This window comes from Malaya genurostris, chromosome 2 (assembly GCF_030247185.1).
Source record: "Malaya genurostris strain Urasoe2022 chromosome 2, Malgen_1.1, whole genome shotgun sequence".
NCBI classification, from domain to species: domain Eukaryota; kingdom Metazoa; phylum Arthropoda; class Insecta; order Diptera; family Culicidae; genus Malaya; species Malaya genurostris.
The window spans coordinates 41,125,661-41,150,481 of NC_080571.1; the positions used below are offsets into that span (position 1 = coordinate 41,125,661).

Here is a 24,821-nt window from a genome sequence, read left to right on the forward strand (position 1 = left end):
CAGTTTGCTTGCAGGGATGCCAAATACAAATGAAAAATTTACTCAATTTCACACTGCTACAAATCGACACCTTTTTAAAATGTGTTTCTCTAAATAGTGTAACAGAGGTATTTTGGCCACTTCATATATTTTGGCCCACCTAACAAACTATATGGATTCAATCGATCTTAGGTAACCCATGTTGCATCAGTTTGAAGCTAATCACATTAAATTACCTATTGCGGAAGGATTTTTCAAAGATATTAAAACATTTGGTGGAAATTTTTACAAAGTGGGCCTAAATAAATCGATCTTAAAGCGGGCCAAAATACCTCTGTTACCCCACACTTCAAGTTCTCATCTCACTCACATATCAAGTACGCTCAAGGGGCAAATCAGTCTAAACTCTAGACAATTTCATACTGAGAGCAAATTCAGCAGCTGCAAGATTCATATGGGTGGTCTATAATATAACTGAAACTGAAACAAACGTATCCCCAGCAAGCCGTTCTAGTTTTATTTATTCGACGAGTTCTTCTGTCAAATTAAAAAAAAAATTTTGTACATTTGAAACACGAGTAAAACACTGCTGGGGCTGCCAGTTTTTCTTGTTATAAAATCCAGATTTAAATTTTGTAACTGGCATAAATTATGCATCTAGAACTAAAACACTACTGAATATGCCCTAATAAACTCATTGCATTCCGAATCTCATACTAATAAACTCATTTCATTCCAAAATAATCTTCTCTAATCTCATTTAATCCCAACTAGTCTAGATAGGTTTGAGTAATTTAAAACTAATCCAACCTAGTTTTGCCTAATCTTGGTTGAAGTGTATCTGTCATTCGTGCTCGCAAAAAAGCGTATGACAAGTAAACAAAGAGTTGACCTGCGTTGAGCAATTGCAAAAAAAAAAAACAGAAAAGAAACAAATACTACGTTGACAGCTTCTTATGTCAAAATAATGCTTTTCCAGATCTCGACTAAACTTTTCTAATCCCATTCTAATCCAAAGAGATCCCTGCTAAACTTTTTGACTCCCGGTAAAACTTGTTTTAGCTTAGACAAAGTTTAGAGTGATTTGCCCCTTGAGTACACTTCACTTGTGCTTCAAAATTCTAGCGCATAAAGAGAAGGGTGTCGCATAAAGGTCAATGTCACAACATATCAGATCGAAGTGCCGCTGTATAGATGTATATATGTTTTCTTAATAGTCCATATAATCCCTGACATTTGCGGCAATACTAAGTGTCAACCTTATAATAAGAATGTTTAGACCAAAATGGCTACAAGAATCTTCGTGAGACTGATTGTATCAGGTATTTTATCACATATATCAGAAATATTACACAGTAGGTATATCGATTGCATTGCCGGTGACTTTCTAAAACTTCGTATCAGTAAGTGACAGTTCCTCCTTGTTTATTTTCAGCTCTCAATTTCATCTATGAAAATAAACAAGAAATCATGAACTAACTAACGACGAGCAGCCATGGACCGAGTTATGTGGAGACGTACACTTGATATAGCAAAAGACACCCCAGAACTATAGCTGTTAGGTAAGGTAAGTAAGGTATAGGTAAAAAACCTTTTAATTTAAAGAATTTTCATAAGTTCATATTTATTTGTCTCACAATTCGAATGTAAGTATCGAGCGAATTGAATACTAAGTGTCATATATTCTAGTATATTGAGGTTTCTATGCCCGGTGAAAAATGAACGGTGGCCCTACTGAAAAATTGGTGGCCAACACGTTTCCTGATGAAAACAAAACAATATGTAAAAGCGATTCACACGCAGCATCAAGCGGCTATCACCTGAATGGAACGATTACGGAACAACAACATTAATTGTAAGCAATTAATATGCAAGGACACTACGTCAAGTTCACGGAACTTTTTAACGTCGGATACGTGAGCAATATTCGGCTAAATAAAATTAATAAACCAATCTGGACGTCGACCGAAGTTGATTGATCGTCTGAACTGTGTTTAATGCATTCGTTTCCTGATGAAAACAAACTAATCTCATTTGCATTTGTGGTTGTAAGTGAGCTGTCAGAGAGCCTAATTATCAAAAGCAATTAAGGACTATTCACTCATATCCGATCCGATTTAGTGCCGGCACGACACCGTGCACGAATACGTTCAAAAACCCACATCATTAGTTTAGAATGAATTCCGAATAGTTCTTCTTAGATTCGCTGGAAATTAACAGAAAAGGCCTGCCTTGATCTGATCGGCACCATCCATTTCTCAAACTGGAGTGTAATGAACTGATGTAAGTCGGCTAACTTTTACACTAACACATTCATGTAATGAGTGAAATATCAATGACATTTATAATCAATAATAATACCAATCGGATTGATCGAGCACTCAGAACCGTGCAGTCGATTCATTGCTAATTCCGTCATTTCGATAATGTGGGATGGAACTGATTCAGTGTAGAGTGCCTATAACCAGAGTGACGACAGCTGTTCGTTTGGAATGACAGCTCTGTTCCAACACGCTTAGAAAAAGTTACTCAAAGTTTGAGTACTAGTTACTCATTTTCAAATGATACATGGAAACGTCAAAAATTGAGTAGTTATCATCAATGATATTGAGTAACTCCTACTCTAAATTTGAGTTTAACGCAAAATCTCGTTTTATAGTTACTATTCGCATTCGCTATAAGTCTAAAAGTTGTAATAACCATTTGTAGCAACAGGTTGTATTTTTTGTTAGTGAGACGCGTATTTCGAGGGTGAGTCGATCAACACAAACGGTGTTGTGTCTGCAAAAACCGGAATGATCAGCTTCGTGTTGTGCTTTGGAATGGAAACGAATATGCTCAAATGTCATTTATGAGGAATAAGTGTATGATTGGTGCCTGAGCATAACAAACTACTCCAAGCGACCACCACTTGATATAGTATTGAGTTTTAACATTTTAATACAATACACTCAGAAAAGGAGCATTTTTTTTAAATAAGAAAGTTTGTTCGTATTTTTCAAGTGCAATTTCAACCGTTAAGTCTTTCATTGGGCTAAGGTTCGTCCGTGAGTATTGTTCATTCAAACTCTCTTCTAAAACTGTACTCATTTTCTTTACAATTTAAAGGTTCCAACGTGATTAAATGAGTGAGCACGGAAGCTGTTAAGGTTATCAAAAATTACAAATAGAGCAGTTAATTAGTGTTTTTTCGATTTTGATAATCTTATTGGTCATCTGTTAGATAATCACGATATAATTAAGAGTGCGAAAATTTAATGGCATTCATTATTTCACTACCAAAACGAGCAGGCGAGTAAGAATTCATTACTCAGTTCATCCTGGTTACAGACTTTCATAGTAACAGACTGGCGAATACTTCTTAGGAAGCCGTTTGACTCCCTAAGTAGTATTCGCCGGTCTGTTACTATGAGAGTCTGTAATCCTGGTTAAAAAAAATTTAGTTAGCAAGTTGTGGGAAGATCACGATTACAAACAATATGTGAATTGCTAAGATTGGCATCACTGCATAATGCAATTTTTGATAATCGAATTCAACCACCGGGGTATCCGAATCGGTTCACAGTTGGGAGCAGAGATGCCAGATATTCTCATAGAAAATCTGTATTACCCAGAATGAAAAATCTGTATTTATCTGTATCCACTATAAAATCGAAATATTTATAATGAAAATTTGTTGAGGTCTAGGGGGACGACAGATCCGGATAATGCCAAGAAAAACTTGAAAAGTTAATGGAAACTAAGCATATTGCATTTATCCTCATTAATACATCTAACCATTCAAAAGCGCATCCAACCGTTGATAAGAAAGTCAAAGCACATGCGATCTCTAATAAAGTATTCTTTGTATTTCATGACATTGAACGAGTTGTCAACACAACGCAACTTATCAAGAAAATAAATTGCTGGATAAGAAAATACGTTTTGTGGTGCATTGAATAATAAAAAATTTCATGAATTTGATTATATGGCTTGTTATAAACTATAGACATGAACGCGGGACTGTGTTTGAGTTTTCAAGTAGGATTTTGAAATGCGGTATTTGCAGTTCGATAAAAAAAATCAAACTATGTATAAACACAACTACTCGAAAATAAATTGTTATTGGTTTCGTATTAGTAAAATCGCTAAATTTCGCGAGAATTTTAGACGTATTGAACATCATCTCTACAGCAGGTTAATATAAATCGAGACGCCAGGACTAAAGCTCATGCATGAAATAAGTCTTTACGCATAGCTGTAGAGTACCACATCAGCAATCTTTCACAACTAATTTCTGCAATGAATATTGAAACGTAAAAGTAGTAGTTTTACACAATAAAAATATTTGTTTTGAATACAATTACAATTACAATTGAGAGAGTATGGAACTGTTTGAAGGTGGACATATTAACTTTAGCGAGCATATTTTCCACCTTATATTTATCCAGATGGTCCTCTTCGCGTTGTCTGAATCAACAGAACTTAAATTCGATTGTGCTAACTGTGATGTTTGTTCAGAAGATCATCAGATAGCTTCGCGTCGAGCTTATAGCTGGTTTGATAGCGATCGCCTTCTTGGCTGAAAATAAATTTTAACAGATAATCTCGGAAGTATTTATCACTCTATTATGTGATATTGTTCTCTACTTTCGACACAGAACTGTTTGAAATATGCATCCTCTATAATAAATCAATTAGGATCTCTTCCGGTCATCATTTTTCTAGTGACAATTCTGCAGCTTCTTAACACAAATATAGTTATCAACAACGTATCAATCACCAAGGTAATATTTTGAACCATCAAAAATCCAACAAAAGACGATCGATCCATAACCATCCGTTACTATGATCAGTAAAGATGAAAAAGTAGCTACAAGAATATGCACAACTAAAAAAGACGATTAATCCTTTTGGACCAGGAATGAACTTCTTGAATGTCGTCCCCCTCGGTTGAGGTAATGTTATTCCAAAAATTTATGGTTTTAAAATGAGAAATTGAATGAGTGCTCAATATTCATATCATTCTACAACGACGACATTAAATGCTTTGAAATTTTCATCACCAATCGGAATTAACAAAATATAATTTCAATTTCATATACTTTCAAAATGTTGGCTTGGTGAGTTGATGTAGGATCTCAGCGCTCAACTCAAACTATCAACACCATTTAAAGATTTTTAGATCAATTTGTGATTCGTCGATTGATTACAAAACTCTCATCTCGTCAGCTTAAACGAACAAAATTTTTTTATTCTTTCCTTTTTTGAGAAATCTGTATAAATCTGTATTAAGTTTGAAAATTCTTTACAAAATCTGTATTCTGCATGAAATCTGTATGTGCATGTAAAAATCTGTATAATACAGATAAATCTTTATAAATGGCATCTCTGGTTGGGAGTTCGACTCTGTTGTCTTTGACAATACGACCAGAGATGCCAGGACGACAGATTTGTTTGAAGATTTCTCGGATTTCTCAAACAAACTACAGACTTCTTTTGATTACAGACCTTTGAAAGTCGTGGTTTTCGCGGACATTCGTCAAAATTTACAGACATTTAGGATTGCTTCGGTCGCTAAACCGATTTCGTGCATCATATTTCATAGAGAACGTGAAGTCCATAGATTATTTTTTGTGTTCACAGACTTTTTCAACAACTTTTCCTGATAATATTCTATATTTTCACCTGGCACCTCTGAATACGATCGTGTGTCAAAAATTTTCCTCGAAGCTCCGTCAGTAACGTGAAAGTGCAGATATAGGAAAATGAAATTGTTTTAAAAGCTTCAACTAAAGGTAAAGATATTAGTTTTTAACTAGTAATAACTGTATTTATCGAAACACGTGAAATAATATCGAAATTTACGAGTAATCCTTCGGTATCGGTCAATTGAGTATTTCCTACTATTATTTTCGTTGGTGGTAAGTTACAGCAATGGCGGCGGAATCGTCTATCTGCAATGTAGAGCTACGCCCTTCTACACGGATTCGATGGTTATCGAATAATATATCTTGGTATTACGCGAAACCGTACTCAAAGTGGGTCATTTATATTTATATTTGCTACTGTTTTTTTTTCTATTTCTACGCAACCCAGTTTAGCCGGCTGTACGGTATTGAACTATGTTTCGGAAACATGATTGCATAAACCTTGAAATGGTTTTCGGCAAGATGAACTTGAGGTGTCAAGCAATGTTTTGATTTTTGGTAGTTGGAAGCATTAGATTTTCTATCGTAACGTCGAAAAAAAGCGTTCATTCTTGACAGTTCAGCAGTACTGCCTCCATGGATTTTACCATATGGCTGTTTTATGTTAAATCAGATTGCTTTGCGAGCAGGTAAAAAAGTACGGCTGAATGGAATTATCAAATAAATTGAGGTTCGCAGTGACGGTAAAAAAATCTAATTGTGGTACTTTTTAATAAATATGTTCGATTATTACAAACAATTTAAAACATGAATTCTATGCGTCTTCGGCTTGTCATTGCGTTAGCAGTTCAACATAATCCACTAAGTAAACGTAAAGTTCGACTTTACTGTAAGTAACTCAATTATTTACAGTTGTTTCGCGTTCATTTCACTAGTACGTTAACAGTTTATACTTTCTTAAATTTACTGATGAATTCTGTATTTTTTTTATTCATCAGCATTCGATACATTCCATACCTTTTTTATCATTTAGGATAAGATTCATATATAATAGGTAAAATCTGCCTCTGGCAAAAGATGGTACATTTATAAAGATGCACGTAATGTCTTAAACAAAACAAATATCAATTCAACTGGTTCAATTTGAATTGAGCAGTTCACGTGAAAAGGTTTCTATATAGACGAAAACAGCCCACTATGGCCCGAAACGTGAAATCAGCGTGATTTTTCCTATTAAATATTAGCTTTTTGTAGTTGGCGTTTTCACAAAAGTTGTTTGTAATCAAATGGCGCACCTTTTGATGAAAAAAGTTACTAGGGTGGTCCTTATTTATATTGAAATCTGAAATCTAGCTTTTTTTAATTGAACTCGAAAACGATTTCATTGTACAATTACATTGTACAAAATTTTATCTTGAGCAACTTTGCTGAAAAAAAGCACCTCTCTAGCTGTTCATTTGATCGAGTTACATCAATTTTCCCGAGTAAAAGTAGGGTGGCTCCTGAAATATCACCTTTTTTGTTTTAATTATTTTTGTGAAACATTCTATGGAAAAGTAGTATTGAGAAGAGTTGTTGAACTAATTATTGCGCACAATTTTGCTGCACCAAGCTTTTTCATATGAGCTACCAATAAAAAGTTATGATTGCTTTTTCATTAAAAACTAGTCAAGCTTCAAATATCAATATTCATTAGATGCCAGATCGATGAAAATGTATCCTATGTGGTTCCTGAAAGGTCTTAATATAAGTCAAATTTTAATTGGAAGGGTATTATTTTTTTAACTTATTTAAATTAGTCTCAAAAATACCTTAAAAAACTCAAAAACATTGCACAACTCTTAAACGCCTTAACGTATCAACATACTTTCTTTAGCAAAACAATAGTATCAAATTTGTTCAACAAGTGTTCCATACATTGTTCATTCGAGAAATGAGACACACAAAAACTATAGCGAATATAGATTTTTTGTTGAACAATTCTATCAAATTTATTATCAAAATAACTGATTCAATTATTTTGATTCCGTTATCGCAACAACCGTATCGTTAACATTCAAAATAAAATATAGGACTACAGTTAATGGTGGTTTGTTATGAAACGTCGAGATCTAGTGTCATCTAAAAAATATACAATCATATCTTGATCAATGGCCCGACAGTAGCTTTCAAACGAACATAAGTTTGTTAAAATCGGTTCAGTCATCTCTGAGAAAATTGAGCGCGTATAAATATCTTTGAACACACACAGACATTTTCCGATCTCGTTGAACTGAGTCGAATGGTATATAACACTATGGGACTCCGAGGCTGCGTTCGATAGTCGGTTTTTCCAGCAATTCTAATACCAAGGCAAGAAGGTGCATTCGCTTCAAGATGTTGCGTCGCTATAACAGCATTACTGCATACTTTCCGAACTATTTTTTCTGTGGTATCGCTTCTTAGAACGGAAGCAAACATATTGTGTCGTTGGCGAAATAACATGGCCACTCTACCAATGAGATGCCTGTTATTTTCTCTGTAGGGAAAGCAAATATCAGCTGTTTTTCAAAGAAGGGCGCATTTAACATTGATAGCAAATGGAGAAAAACGTCGATGAATGTTTCGACTTTGGTTTCAAATACTATTTAGAAAGTACGGGTGTGTAATGTCAGAGACATAACTGGATGTCGTGAATACGAATAAAACTGACACGATTTCTTTAAACTTTCGAATTCGAGCTGATAGTTGATCGATTGTGTGAATTGTGAAACTTTTCCCCCTATTTACTACTAGAATTTTAAACGATTTTTGACGATCTCATTTCGGATTTGCATGTTTCATTGAAAGAAACTATCACGATGCTGAACAGGATTCATTTCTGCCTTTTAGAAGGATCAAATTGTGAAATTCTCTACCATATTTGGCACAGTTCGGAACATTTTTCTCGAACGATTTTCGTATAGCGAAAAGTGCACGAAGCAAATCAAATTATTTTGGATTTTCAATAAACTGATGATTGTTACCTCCGCTCTCCGATGCCGCTGCTTGAATGCGTTTTCTCGCCCTGACGTCTGTGTCCATCCAACGCACAAGAAGGAATGATCGATTTTCATTTTTTTTCTTGTGTCTTAATTTACGGTAATTTTCAAGTTAATAATTTTTTATTAAATTTCTTTTTAACAGTTTAACTGAGAGTCAGTTTGATTTATATAATGATCGATTTTCGACCACGGTTCCCTTTTATAACGTTCAGTTGAAGATATGTACCTGACAACCTCAAAATCGTCCTTGCGCGAAAACCCAAGCGAAAGTAAAGAGTTTTCCGCGTTTTCAAATTTTGACAAAACTGGAAACTTAACTTTTGAGTTGTTTGTGGTTATCTCACACTATTCAAAATATTATCCTAAATTCCTGATCATATTTTTGATGAAATAGTGGAAGAATTATGTTGCTGCCGTTAATACAAGACGATATATTCACGATTAAGTTCTGCCCATTCTTCCGTATGGCTAATTTTGAGAAGGCTAATTACTGAATAAATCAACATAAAAAGAGTTTCGCCCTTTTTTCGATTTGTTTACTTTTATGCTTCCTGTGTGAATTATGAAGTTACGCCCTTGCGGGTAATTTTATCGTCTCATTTACTATTTCCAGTAGTAATAAAAGGTTCGGAAACCATCTAAAATAAAGAAAATAAATAGTTTCGCCCTTCCTTACTAGCAATTGAAGTATCGCCCTGTTTGTTGGCATGGAACACGGAGGGCGAAACTTACGTAAACAAATGGAATGACAGTTTCGCCCTTTATAGTTCTTTGTATTACAAAAATTTAGATTTTTGTAGAATCCGAATTTTTAGGCAAAATTGTAGGATTTTGAAGCATTTATTGGTAGGTGAGAGAAACTCGATTTTTTATTTTTGTAAGATTCGCCCAACTTTGAAAAACAGCTGATATATTATATATCAATATGGATCACTCTTGCGATTCACGAGAGACAACACAGTAACGTTGCGGTGCCAAAAAAGATTACTAATACACTACAAATTTGTTTTTACACATATGACAGCTTTTCAAATCAGTACACTGAATCAAACAACCCCAAATATGTAAAACATTTCTCCATATGCACTGTACGAAAAAAAGCTGTGAATACAGATAAAAATGCATTCTTTTACTAATTCGAGAGAGAAAACATTGTTAAATCGAAAATCCCTTTTGATATAAGCGTATGTGAAATTTTTTTCAATCTATGTAAAACTCTAAATGTGAACGCCAAACAAAACGAATTCATCATAATGCCTATTCCAGAATTTCGCCAACATTTCCGAAAAAAATATTACAGTTTCTTGATTTCAGAAATCAATCCACTTGTGTTCAGGTTTTGAATGTGAAGATGATAAGTTTAATTCTAATTCTGCACACATATTTATTTTATTTCATCAGGAAAAAAAACACTTAAAATACGGAATAGTTTTCACCTCTAAGTATGAACATCATGCTCAATTAGTTTTGACATTTCTCGGTTAATTTTTCATTAGGGCGTATAAGCAAGTGACTGTTTCTCTTTGTTTACTTTTTCTTCTATTAATTACCAAGCGGTTTCCACGTTTATCACTCAACTCTTTGCATATAATGGTACCTGAAACTTTCGACTTTCAAACAGAGTAGTGAAATCAAAGAAAATCTCTTTAAACACATAACAATAATCGAAAGAGAGAGTGATTAAAGAGAAACTGTCACTTGCTCATACGCCCTAATGAAAAATCAACCGAGATTTCAGATTGTGGTGCATGCTAAACGCAAACTATTAAACAATATTGAATAAATAACCTTTTCCGTCGCGAGTTGGTGTAACTGGTGTATTCATCTATTTGTATTGGATTCTCTGGATTGATCAATATTGATATAATATAATATATATGAAGAAAGGCAAGCCCCGTTTCAGAGGAATGTATTATCAGGACTGTTCGGCTGTCATTTGTCGGTATTACATTTTTGAAGTCTAATTAAAAAAAACAATCCCCTTACCATTCATTTAATCTTTTAAGGAATAAAAATATTGTATAGAAATTGTAGTTATTGTAACTTTAGACCGGAGAAAAGTTAACATTTGAAACTGATAGCATTCATTTACGTGGAATGAAACACGGGATGCACTGTTTGAATAATGTTTCACTACATATATCTATAGACGCATTATAGTATAGTTATAATAATCAAGTGTAATTGTAAAACCCAAAACCGTTGCGTGTGAGTATAAAGTAAAGTACAACAAGTGTTATTTTCAGTTGACATTTAGGTAGTCATGCCGTTTCCCCGTAGGTAAGTATGAAGTTGTTACTGGGCGTTTGTTACCGATCTAGATAAGCTCTCAACTCTTGTATGTCATGTTATTTTTTGTAAACCATTTAGAAGATCAATACAAATGTCACGGTTGTAATTGTTTACCTTCTTTTACTTCTATTCCCTACAGATCATTGAAAACTTTAATTAGAAATCTCACCCGTGTTTTCGATATCAATTGAACAGTAATTTACAGTATTAAACAGTCAAGCGGCTCTGTTGAATTGTGAGTTTTGTTTTGCTCCTTAAAACAAACAACAAAAAAACTGCGTTTGTCAATCGGAGTGCTGACTTGTCATCTCACGTGACAACGAAGTGCGAACGTTGGCTGGCTGCCGGTTCAGAACCCGACTGCTATCCGGTTCTGATCCGCATCCGACACCGAAGTGAATTGCGACAATCAAGTGAATTAGTCAAAGTGCAGTATTGTGTGCGCGCGTGTTTGTGTGTGTGAGTGAAATATAAAGGTGAACTACGCAGGCGGACACCAGGAGAAGAATTCGTTCGTAAGGAAACAAAGTGAGATCAGTGCTGCCATCTATTGAACCGGTGAGCTACTACTAACGAAAGTAACCATGGGTGATAGCAGTCCGGTTGAGATCTCCGACGATTCCCGAAACACGGCGAAATCAAAGGTAATTATTATTGGTTTATTATTGTAAATTTAAACCTACGATCATGTTCTGTTTTGTTTATATACTTTGAAAAAAAAAATCGGCAGTTGCTGCATCAGGTAGGTCTGAACGAACCGTCATCGTCGATGGAGACCAGAAGCGGAATAATACAAATTGGGATTTCATGTGTGCTTGAAGTGCTTATTTTAAAAGATATTTTTTAAGTTCTGCATTTAAACTTTTACTCCTTGTCAACAACCCTCTCGTTAGTGCTTATCATCCAAGTGAAAAAGTGAAGTGATTAAGTTCATTGCACAAATTGTCAAAAAAGAAAAAGAATGGAAATCCCTTTGACTGATACAAATGTCCGGTAATTAATCGAAAATCTGTGTGTTCCGCTTCTATTTTCTATTGACAGATCGAGCTAGACATCGAGAACCATGTGCTCAGTACGACCGTTACCCTGTCCGACGGCACGGAAGGAAACGTCTTCACCCGGAGAGGGCGCAACAAGGATAACCATCTCATCTATTCCTGTCACCTGTGCGGGGTGGCCAATTTGCCGGGTGAACGGGTGTTGCAGACTCACATCGCCGGTCGGAAGCACCAGGCCCGACTGAACCAGCCGACGATCGATGCGGCTCAATTCCGGAACACGTCGGCTCCGAAAACCGCCAAGGGTAGGTGTTTTATGCAACGTTTGAATTTTCCTTCACCATTCGTCTTCGAGTTATCAAAGTATAGCAGTTCAAGTTGTCACTTAGCAGTTCAATTTGAAACACTCTGCATACGCGAAGTTTGCTGTATTTGCCGATTGAACTGCTTTGATACGGTAAAGTCGAAATGTGAAAAAAAAATAAACTGCTACTTTAAAAAATCAGTTTAAATGGTTCGCTATACTTCTATCCACGCAACTGCCCTGTCAGTTGAGTTATTTTGGAGATGTGAATTCAAACGTCTACAGCGTCTACAAATTGTATTTATCTATTTATCTTTCTTTTTATTCGTTTTCTCGGTAATGAAACTTGAAATTAATTTTTCATCTCTGTTTGTTTTTGTTTTGCCTGTCTCCACCTAAAGTTCAAATGCACATTGCGCCGGGCGAACCGGTTCCGCCGGGTATGGAGAACGAAGTGAAACCGGTAGCGGAGCTTCAGAGCACCATCGACAAGTTCAAGAGTGGTCCGATGGTCGGTTTGGAATACATCATGGAGTTGACAACTCCTGGGAAGAAGGAACCTTTCTATCACTGCATTTTGTGTGACAAAAAAGGTGATCCAAGAACCATTGTCGTTCATATCACCAGCCACACCCATCGGATGAAGTTTTTGGTACGTACAATGGTGTGATGCAAAGCGAAATCCTGATAACCAGTTTTCCCACCAACAGGAAAAACATTACCCCACCGTGGTGAACGAGCTTGCACCGTACCGATCGCAACGTGGCACCTCGAAGGACGTCTTCAATTGCGTCATTCAAACCGTATGCGAAGCTATCGAGGACCATCACGGTCGGCTGACACCGACGGTTCACGATAGCGGCGATTACACGCGCAACAAAATGAAATATCTCCAGGAGGTAATGTTCGAGAAGCATTTCGATGAGCGTACCGGACCTAAATTTGTCGAAGTGATCGACAAAAAGTTGCTCCAGGATAACCTGGACGCCAGCGGCGGAACTGTGCCGGAAGATCCGCCGAAGCGCGATCCGTCGCCTCCGGTGGTGCAGGCCCCGCAGAAGAAACCACGTCCGGCCCGGGCCGATCGCAAGAGTTTGGATTCGATTTCCAGCATGGACTCGGTACAGAGTATTTCATCCGAGTAAGTATACGGGATTGTCGAGTTTGTTTTCATATTTTTGTTTTCGAATCAAATGCAGCGTCCGTTTTCAACGCATCTATCCCCGTTTTAGTACATAGCAGTTCTACTTAATATACTGGTAGATGTAATTTTGTTTCTGCTCAAAGTCCTGATAGAATTTTAATTCGTGTTAGACGCCACAACTTTTGACGTTTAATTCATACAGCATTCGTTCTGGTATCTCAAACGAAAACAAGACCGTCCAAAGGTTCCCAGGTAACAACCAAATTTGAACTGCAAGCACTTAAACAGATTTACAATTCAAACCTAAGGTTTGCGGTTCTTGAGGTCTGGATGGTCCTTAGAACAAAGTGTGTTAGCAAACAACTTGTGCATCAAATTGCTCCGATGTTTAACAGGACGTGTGTGACGGTGCAATATCTAAATAATCGACACTGTGATACCCTGCTGAGACCAGGTAATTTTTGATGTGGTGAAGCAAAGCCTTGGTATTACATTCCTGTAGTGAAATTTGACCTTCTGTTTCAACAGACTTTGCAGCCAATTCAGAGTGTACAGAACTATTGCATGGTTGTTGCTGCGATTCTACTGACACTACGAATCCTTCCAGGTCGGGGCTCGAACATACGACAACTGGTTTGTAAGACCAGTGCCCTATGCATTGAACCGTCAACCCGGATGGAACATTATTATTTTCTATATAGGGGTGCAAATTAGTAATTCAAGGGTAAATACAAGTAGAAATGTGGTCAGCTTTTGAACACTCACAGCTCAGTCAGTTTAGTTTCAATCAGTACTATTATTTTACCAATTGATTAGAAATATTTCTACGTATTGATTTGAATGTTCAACACCATGTATTTTCAATTGTATATCATTGAAACGTTGATTAATAGCTAGCAGTGTCCTATTCTGTCTGCTAAAAATCTCCGACATACCGGATTTTCCTACCATAGACGACGGTTTTGAAGGAGTAAGCGATATACAGGGTACCAAGTGACCGGGAAAACCGGGAAAAAGTCGGGAATTTCGTTTCATCGGGAAAAAACCGGAAAAAATTTACTAGCCCCGAATATGAGTAACAATTTTTAGCATCATGATTTTTAAATTCAACAAGTGAAAAATAGGAGACGTTCGTTTGAGCGAAATCTTCAGTCAAAGTGTTGGAACAACTTATTGTACCATACAGGTTCTATGTTGAACAGTCCATTGGAAATCGGGCCGACATCTCATGTCTCGTCCGACGATTTTCAAGGGTTTAACAGCAGTTTTAAATCAATCGGAAAGCATCTAAACCTTCTTAGCTGATATCAAGAACGGCACAATGAAAGCTCATCTAGAAAAATAAGGATAGTTTGGATGCTTCTGTTGGATATATTGAGTTTTAGAATAAATATTCAACACACTTGGCAAAGCATCAAGGTAACATCGGAAAATTTTGTAATTAAAATATTCAAAATTTATAGGAGCCTTCATGTTTTTAAGTTTACTAGTGATGATCATCTTGAGACAATACTTTTGTTATGCTCATATTTGCGTGAGATTTCAATAGGACTCACAAAATTGGGAAAGCTGTTATCCATCGTTTGCAGGGAGTGTTTGATTTCCATTTTTGAGTGCTAAAACTGGTTTCTGAGGACCAGTATAGAATCTTCGAAAGATTGAGAATATGGATTGATTTGTTCAGTGAATCTATGTTTATTTTTGGTAGGTGATCTTAATCAAAGTCAGTTTACTACAAATGTGACATTGATCTTCAAGGATTGGATCAATTGTAGGAGGATTTTTCATAGAAGATAAATTAGTTGGACTTTTTGGAATTTGAGCTGGCTAAAAACCAGCGGAGAGTTCATCATGAAGAACTCGAACTTTCAAATTATGTTTCTGATTACTCCACAAGAGATGCTGATTTAAGATCCTATTAGGAAAAAAATAGATCGATATCTTTTTTTACTTTTTTACAGCTATCATTTGATTTATTTGCTCATCGTATGAAATCGTAAACATGCTGCATTTCAAAAATGGGTAGACATGACGGATGTACCAACTGTTTATTGACTAACAGATACATTCGATAAAAATGGCATAGATTGTTGTTGGTTTTCCAGAGTGGCAAGCGTCCATTTTAGGAATCGTTGTTCCTTATTGATTTATTTTCCTTATTGAATTATTTTCAACCATATGTATACCAAAAAATAATAAAAACAGTCATCTGTGCTCGGAAGAAACCGGTTACGTGTAACCAAATCCTCTAGATAACTAGAAAAGGACTTTCTGATTTTCTTATGTACACTAGTAATAATGAATATTTCTTATTTACACATCGAGATACCCGAAAAATACTTCAGTCATAACTAGGGGGTTCTGTTATAGTGTATTTTTTGGACATGGGATATCTGTTCAAAGCTTGAGTTGAAGGAATATTAAATAAGAAAGAAAACAAAGACGATTCTATCGTATTACAAAAACCGGGAATTTTTATCTCGTAAAACGGGTAGCAAGTGAAATCGGCAATATATCAATGGGAAAGCATCGCTCTGATTGGTCAATCGATGCAAAAGCGAAGCTGCAAATCTATAAATATTAGCGAAATTATAGCTAACGTTTCAGTCCTACGCGTAGCATGCTAGAGGTAGGTTGTTGCTAGACAGCAAGACAGAATGCGCCATAAAACGATTTGAAGCGTGAATTGGTATTTTCTGATCTTGTGTCGTGTGAGTTCGGGTAAACTTTCATATTATATCGTTTTCACCGGAGAAACTTGCAACTACCCCAGGTTAAATTTTGAGTGTTAAAGATTAATTACTAATTTACATAAGATGAACTCGTTTAATAATGAGAAAAAGTTTATCACTTCAATCGAAATCGCAGAATGGTAGTAATGGTAGAGGAACTTAACGCTATAAAAATAACTGCGTGCATACAAAACTTGAATACAAGTTTGGCGAAGAGATGCTTAAATATCGAAATCCGTATCGAAAGTATGTAAAAATATATAATTGTATACATTTGGGATATTGATGTAATTTCGTCGGCTCAAAAAATTCTAATTACGACAAACAGAGTCTATATTCTGGGTTGGTTCCCAATAAAAATCAATCTAAGCAGACTCTTGTGCAATTGCGGATTCAAAAGTGTGACGATTGATTGAACTGTTAGATTGTAGATCGTTAGAAGTTTTGGTTGCCTGGTTCCACATCAATCACAACCCCAATGGGCTCCGAAACGTTGAAAATGTTAGAAAAGGCCTTTGGGAAATCGTGTCTAAGAAAAACAGGCATACGAGTGGTATAAACGCTTCAAAGGTGGTCGTACAAGCTTGGATCATGATGAGATTTCTGGCCGCCCAACAACATTTGTTACTGAAGAAAACATTGAATCGGCGAAGCAAATCGTGTTGCAGAATCGTTCTGTACCGATTAGAGAGATTGCTGTGTTGTTGGGCATCTCTTATGGATCAGCCGAACACATTTTAACTAATGTTTTGGGTTTGAAACGCGTCGCTTCTCGGCTGGTGCCAAAAAAGCTAAATTTCATTCAAAAACAGCGTTGGTTGTGTCGCAGTTTTTGGCCAACAACTTAACCAATATCATCAACCAAGCACCGTACTCTCCAGATATGGCCCCGTGTGACTTTTTCCTCTTCCTTAGACTCAAATTGCCATTGCGGGGAACGCGTTTTGAGACCATAAAAGAGAATTCGCTGCGTGAACTAAAGGCCATACCTTGGCGGCCTATAAAACTTGTATGGAAAATTGGATCAAGCGTTGGCATGCATGTATTGTCGCAGGAGGAGAGTACTTTGAAGGCGATAATAAAGTTATTTATTAAAAATTGAAATTTTGCGTTTTTACCTTTTTTTATATATATAAAAAATAGGTATAGAATTCGCTCAAACTTTCGAAAAATTTTCCGAGGCCCGGAGGGCCGAATGTCATATACCAATCGATTCAGCTCGACGAACTGAGCAAATGTCTGTGTGTGTGTGTATGTGTGTGTGTCTGTATGTGTGTTGTCAACTAAGAGGTCGAGATCTCAGAGATGGCTGGACCGATTTTGATCAAGCTAGTCGCAAATGAAAGGTCTCCCCGTCACCCAGAACGCTATTGAATGGTTTTGAGATCGGATGTTTACTTTTTGAGTTATACGAAGTTTTATGTCAAAATTTTCAGTTTTTTGACAGTATCTGTCACATTTGACCTTGAAAACAGAATATGTTTCCAGACTTAGATTTCGCTCGGTAATACCTATCCAACAAGCCATAGATTGTTAAAATCCGTCCATTTTTAACGGAGATATCGATATTTTTGTGTAAGCCTTATTCCAGTAGAAGGAATTTTGAGCGCTGTATGAAAAAGCAATGCTTGGGAGCAACATGAAACACGATTTTTTATATTGTTACATATAATTGTTTCTAAGTACCAAAAAGACTGTGTACAGCATCCTTTTGTATGACAATTTGCCTCGGACCAATTTTAGCACGGTTCATTTTTGGCAACATAATCTTTCGAATATGGCATATGTAAACCAGAATTATCGAGTTGGAAGTAATTCCATAATTATATTGATTTAAACTATTTACAGCAATAAATGCTGGAAGAACATGACTTCCATATACCATACGACTCAGTTCGTCGAGATCAGCAAATGCGTGTGTGACAAATAATTTTACTCAATTTTCTCGGAGATGGTTAAACCGTTTTCTACAATCTCAGATATGAAAAGTCGTATACTCCCAAACAAGGTTCCTGAATTACGTTTGGATCCAACTTCTGATTGCGGAACCACAGGATGATATGTGAAAGGAAATTAAAATAATGGAATTAATTTTTCTCGTAGATGGCTGAACCGATCTAAGATTCAAATGAAATCTAAGAATCATCTATGATTCAAATGAGAGGTCTTAAAATCCTATAAAACCTTTTACTTTTTAGTCAGATCCGACTTCTGGTTTAGAAAATGCAGGGTGATTAGTATAAAAATGTTCATTTCACATAAATTAATCAGGTTTATCGGGTTTACAGATTTGAATAGTCGATTACCAAATAAATTTATTTCAGTTTGAGCGGTATTCGTTTTTGGATTCGGAATGTACCCCCAAATTTTAATTCGCACTACAATTTCTCAAAGATGTCTACACACTCCTCAGGTGAATTTAACTGATTTCGGCTACACCGATTTTAGAATTCCGGTTCCAGTATCGAATTTTCTCAAAAAAGACCAAATCGAACTTCAAACACAGATATTACAGGACTTAAGGTCCCATACAAAATTGGTGAATTTTATCCGATTCTGGAATTACAGATGCTCAGTTTATAAATTTCATGTAAATTGTTTGGCGTAATAATTTATGGCTATTCGAATCATTTCGAGTTATGCTAGTTCCTGAATACCGGTTCTGGAAGTACCATAAATAATGACGAAAAACTCTAAAGTGGAACTTACTTCGACATCTCATGGAATGTTCAATCGATTGTCACACGCTAAGATTGAAATTCGATATGTTTTGCAGTTTCGGCATTACAGGGTAATGAGTGATTAAAATCTCAATTTGCCGTTTTAAACGACGATAATTAAAATAATGTCATGAGAACTAAAACACCTAAGAATATCCATGCAAAAACACATGCGTATTGATAAAAAAAGGTATCATCTCACTGCTAGGTGGATTAATCACGTTTTTAATAAAATTCCGGTTCTTTTTTTATCATAAGGTATAATCCGGATCCGAAATTTAATTCAAAAATCTTCAGAATCTGGCCCCCGAATTCAGTTACATTTTTAGAATTGAGAATTTTGAATCCCAATTCTAGACCTGCATTCAGTAGCTGAATCCTGAACCTAACATCTGAAAGCATTGAAAAACTGATTTCTTAAAATACAACTGAGTTTTGGATCTGAATTCTGCTCCTGGAGTTCTGTCTGCAGTTGCTGAGCTTTAAATTCGGAACTCTTTTTGCGAATTCTGGACGAAAATTTTGGAACTGATTAGAAAATCTGCACCTCGATTTCAGTTTCTAAATTCTGGCCCTTATTATCGGTATTACTTCACGCTGAAAATCGAGTGAAGTGACTCTGAATCTTTATTACGGAAGTCGCTTCAGAGATGAAAGTAATTACTTGAATGCACTTGATGTCATTATGAACATCACGCCACCAATGTTTTGTTGAAAAAATAAGTTTTTTCCACTACAGTGATCACTTCACTATGCGTGATGCTGGTAATAGGTATAATCAAGTGAAGTGAAAGTGAAAGTGAGAACGGTAATAAGGACCTCTGTTTCAAAATTCAGATCCAAGACCAGCATTTATTTCCAGGTCTAGAATCAAGATCCTTATCTCAGCTCCAGATTTCGGTTCCAATGTCCAGGTTTTGAATCAAGGTCTCAAATTCGGTCCAGAATTATGGAACTCGATTCTGGACGAGGAACTGAATTTTAGATCTGAATTCTGCAAATAAAAGAAATTTGGTCTTGAATTTTAAACCGAATTTCAGAACTGAATTCAGGTCTGAACTGAAAGAGGTAACCACACAGGCTAGAATAAATGAAGCATAAAATTTTTACCTTCTTTATATATCAAATATCGTCCCTCCGGGCCTCGGTACACAGGTAACTTTTCACAGTGATTGCTGATCTTGTCTACTTCTTTCGGGAGTGAATGGATCCTTGCCCTTGAAGGTTTTAGCAGATAAGTCGACATCCCGATTGTGTCTTTTTGTTTTGTGTTATCTTCCCACCTTACCCTTCTCACAATTCCTTTCCATGTCCCTTTTACGCTTTTCTTCTCATTAGGAAATGATGAGAAACCAAGACAAGATACTAATATCCAAATGACAAGAGAAAGGTGTCACTCGAGCCAATTTGATCTGATTCCTAAATGACCAGAAAAACCGCCATGTCATTTATTCGCTCTATATCCTTATTAAATAATTCAAAATCTAATCTGTAAGAAAAGGGTTCAAAATTAACGTGGACAGGCTTTACCTCGTCTAAAGAATTGTTAATCTTTATAAGTGACCCTATCGATCAAAACAAATGATAGTCGAAAGGGGCCAAGTCTGGGGAGTATGGCTATATTATTTTTCAAGCTTTTAAATTATATTTTTTCGAGTCATCGATTAATCGATCGATTACCGGTTCAAAGAGCTGCGAAACAATCATTCTAACGGGAACATGGCTAAATGAGAAAATCATACCGGAACACTTCTGCGCTGGAATTTCATTCAACATGTTTATTTTAGTTATTCTGTCAATATCTTACTTTCGCACTTTTTAAATCGAATTTCTTTTATTTTCAGTGACTCCGTCAAAGAGACTGATCCAGTCCGTCGTGACGCGAACACGAACAATGGCTCCTCGCGGAATTTAGATCGTCGTCGTAGTCCGCTGCCGTTCCGTCGTAGTCCTTTGCGTCGCAGTCCGGGGCGTCGTAGTCCAGGGCGTCGTAGTCCCGGACGTCGCAGTCCAGGGCGTCGTAGTCCGGGACGGCGCAGTCCACTGTCGTATCGTCACAGTCCGACCCGTTTTCGTCGCCGTAGTCCTCCGCCACGACGACGTCGGCCTCCGTTGCGTAGTAGATCGCGCAGTCCGACTCGGCGGCACAACAGTCCCAAACGTCACGATCGGTCTCCGTTGAGATTCAATGATCGGAAGTCGATTTCGCCGGTTCCGGATAAACAGAAGACACTTCCCACGCCGAAACAACTGTCCATTCAGGCTTCGGAGATCGCCCATGAACGTTACAAGTGGGAAAAGTACCGGTGCTCGTTGGAAATCGCCGTCACACTGATCGACAAGGCCTTCAAAGAGCACGAGAAAAATCCCGAGAAACATCCGCAGTACCCGGAGGAATGGAAAAAGTTCTGGAACAAACGGTATAAGGAGCTGCAAGCGGAGAAAAAGGACCCATCGAAGCATGATTTTAAGCCGGAATGGATCGAGTACTGGACCAACCGAATGAAGGAACTGCACGACGAAGAAATCGATCAGAAGAAAGCCGAGATCAAGAAGAAATTGAACCTGCCCGAAGAGGAATCGGAGAAAACGGCTGAACTGAAGGAGCAGTACGTGCTGAAAGTAAACAAAAAGAAGAAATCAGTCGCAGCGGAGCCGATCGAATCGAGCGACGAAGAAATCAGCTCCCGAAACTCACCGAAATTGAAAGCTCGTAAAAAATCCCGGAGTCCCATCAGTGATCATGAACTGGAGTTGCGATCGCGGCACAGTAGCAGCAGAGCGTACAGCCGGGAGCAGGAACGTGACCGGGACCGAGATCGCGAGCGTGAACGTGAACGGGAGCGCGAACGAGAGCGGGAACGGGAACGTGAGCGTGAACGTGAGAGAGAACGAGAACGCGAACGGGAACGGGAACGAGAACGAGCACGCTTCCGAATGTTACCGGCACACTTGCAAGGCGACCAGGATTACGACGAATGGGCAAAGAGCTACTACGGTCCGAACAAGAAAGTGTTCGTCCGGAAAGAGTTCGATAACGACAGTACGGGACAGCTTAATTTTGTTGCAGTTTGTCGATTGCTGACCGCGTTGGAAGAATATTTGGGAAGTTTGGGACCGAAGATTATCGATTTACTGTCCAAGTCACTAGCGCTGGAGAAAGTGAAAGCAAATTCGGCCGATGATCTTTTGCTGAATGAAGACAACTGCATGGTCCTGGAAACGGTGAAGGAAAAATTGAAGGGCCATTTGATGGCGGATATGGTCGAACCGCAAAAGATTGCAGCGGTGAAGAAAGCTATAAAAAATATTGCAAGTTTGGTTTATGAAGCTTCCAAACGAGAGAAACCGGCGCCCTTCGAAGAACCCGAACCAACTCCATCGGCAACGACGGCACCAAGCACCGCAGGTGGCGTTGATAAGGTGGCGATTGCTCAAAAACTAGCTGCTGCGTTGGTAGCGCAGGGAAAGACGGACTTTACCAGCGAGGAACTGGAGCAGTTGATCAATGTGTACGTTGCGATGGCGGAGGCATCCAAGGAGAAAGAACAACCGGTAACCACAAGCAACTTTTTGAATGACATAGCACCGACCAAGCTGGGAGGTCCGGAGAAGAAACAATCGGAAATCTCTGCTCGTCCAGAGGAGGCAAGCTACTCGAAAGAATCGGCCGATACTGCCGAAAACTCGGCACTCGAAGGTTTGACTGATTCGGATTTGCAAACATTGCTGCAGAATTTCAAAGATCTTTCCAATGAAGAACAGTTGCATTTAATTTCGCACCTGAAGAAACTAGAAAGAACTGATCCCGTGCGCGTTGAGAAACTGCGAAGGTACGTTAATTTGGATGATAAACCAACCAGCAGTCGTCTGCCGCGCAGCAGCAACCAGTATTCGGATGATGAGAACGATAAAAAATACGGAGAAGACGACGATGAACCAAACTTTGGCGAGTATCAGAATTTCGAGGAGGAAGACCCGGACTTCGATATACAAAAACCAACGAAATCTCAAAATCCAATCAAACCGCTGGTTTCGGGAAGCTACGGAGACTCGCCGGAACCGTTCAGTCAGAAGAAACTGGTCGATTCGGAGGATGAAGATGACTACAGCTACGATGATGTAGTTCGGGCCGCCTCCAAGAATGTGACTGCCCCGCCCGCAAACAGCAACAGTAACAGCTTTCAGGGACCGCAAATCTCGGTCCGCCGGTTGGAACGCATCAACGAACAGTTCGACGCCAATTCCAACTTTTCCCGAACTAGCAACGATAACGCTACCCAGCTCGATACTCAAAACATTATTGCCAATCTGATGGGTTCGTTGCCGAAGTCGGGATCGTCGAGCCAAAACGTCACTGGTTATAATAATACAATTACCACCATTGGTCAGTCGTCTGCGGATAACCGTTCCAATCCAAGCTTCTACGATAGCAACTCGCAACATTCGAACCCTGGTACGTTCGGTGGTTCTTATGCGAAGAAAATTCCCTCTACCGTGGGACCTAATGGTAACAGTTTCGCTAATCAACCGCGGCCTCAGTTCGCTCCCATCCAGACGGCAAACACCAATGTTAACAACATGCCGTACTACTACCAGGAACAGTTGCACCCACAACAACAACCGCAACCGCAACCGCAGATGCGACCCCAGCTTCAGCAGCAGATGCGTCCGCAACTGCAGGTACGACAACAACTACAGATGAGACCGCAGATGAATGTGCGTCCCCAGCAGCCTATGGAATTCAGTGGACAGTTTGGCGGACACAATCAGTTCGGTGGTCCGGGGGACGATCTCGAGTCGGATGAGTACATGTGGCCACAGAATCCGGGAATGCCACAGCAAGGCAATTCGTACCAGTACGGAAACAACTTTTATTAAATTCAGTGAAAAAATATTAAGCTTTCCAGGAAATGCTTAGTTTTACATTTTTAAGAGAAAGGAATATAAAGGTTTTATTCTAAGATTCAACAAGACAGAAATATATCTCATTGAATATTATTGTGGATAACGAAGCAAATGGTTTGTTTTGATTTTTGAGAATGCTTCCCAGATATTGTGTTTAAAACATTATATTAGTGGTACAAGAATACAATCCTTGATTATTTACTTCGTATGACGTCCGAAAAGGAAAGATGTTTCCCCCTCCAAAACAAAACAATCCAAATTAGAAACGGTCCAGTACAGGGTCATGATGAATAATTTCGGGGAAAGAAAGGCAATCACTCTAACTCCGATAAGCGAAGCCGAGATCTCGTGCGTGGCGCGGAGAAATTTTGCACTGAAATACATAAATCATGATGCCCGACAGCCGCAATCGACCGTCGGTTTAATGAATTTTCGGACACTTTATTATCAATTAATGAGAAGAAAGTGGGAAAAGGTCATGACTTTTTCTTCTTCTTCATAACATGATGGTGCGAAATTTAATCTATGATTATTATTATATTATAACTACAAGCACTTGATAAGGTAATGGGATGCTGTACTAATTTCCTATAATAAATTTTAGTTTAAACCAGTAATATACGATCTTCACCTATATATTTTGTAATGAAAATTGGGTCATTAAACCATGTAGTGGTTTCATTTCTTTTATCAATTTTCTCGGTGATGGCGGAAACGATTCCAACAAGCTTAGGATCGTTTGATAATTACTATTGGATCATTGATAGGGATGTCGTAATATCGATCGATTAATCGAGTAATCGATTAATAACCCAGATAATCGAGTAATATTCAATCGATTAGCTCAAAACTAATATTCGATTATTGAGCTAATCGAATAATTAAAAAATTCTCATAGTAATAATCGAATGAATAATCGAGTAATCGATTAGTAACCCAGATAGTCGAATAAATTACAATCGATTAGTTTCAAAATTATACTCGATTATTAAATAATCGAGTAATTCGAAATTTCCGACATCCCTAATCATTGATCAAGTTCCAAAAACAAATAAATTCTGGTTCCGGAGATAACACATGGATCAATAAGT

General features: G+C 37.7%; 1 protein-coding gene across 2 annotated transcripts; it reads left to right on the forward strand.

Moving 5' to 3' along the window:
• The first annotated feature begins 5,616 nt into the window (after positions 1-5,616).
• On the forward strand, positions 5,617-23,842 carry LOC131427412 (uncharacterized protein CG7065-like). Of its 2 annotated transcripts, none has more exons than XM_058590578.1 (6): positions 5,617-5,756; positions 11,064-11,568; positions 11,966-12,227; positions 12,628-12,878; positions 12,937-13,367; positions 20,667-23,842. In XM_058590578.1, exons 2-6 carry the CDS (start codon positions 11,509-11,511, stop codon positions 23,701-23,703), a joined length of 4,041 nt encoding a protein of 1,346 aa, XP_058446561.1. In that variant the 5' UTR covers positions 5,617-5,756; positions 11,064-11,508; the 3' UTR covers positions 23,704-23,842. The 2 variants fall into 2 exon arrangements, with proteins under 2 accessions (XP_058446561.1, XP_058446560.1); XM_058590577.1 differs by having other exon boundaries at positions 5,638-5,975; positions 6,058-11,568.
• The last annotated feature ends 979 nt before the right edge of the window (positions 23,843-24,821 follow it).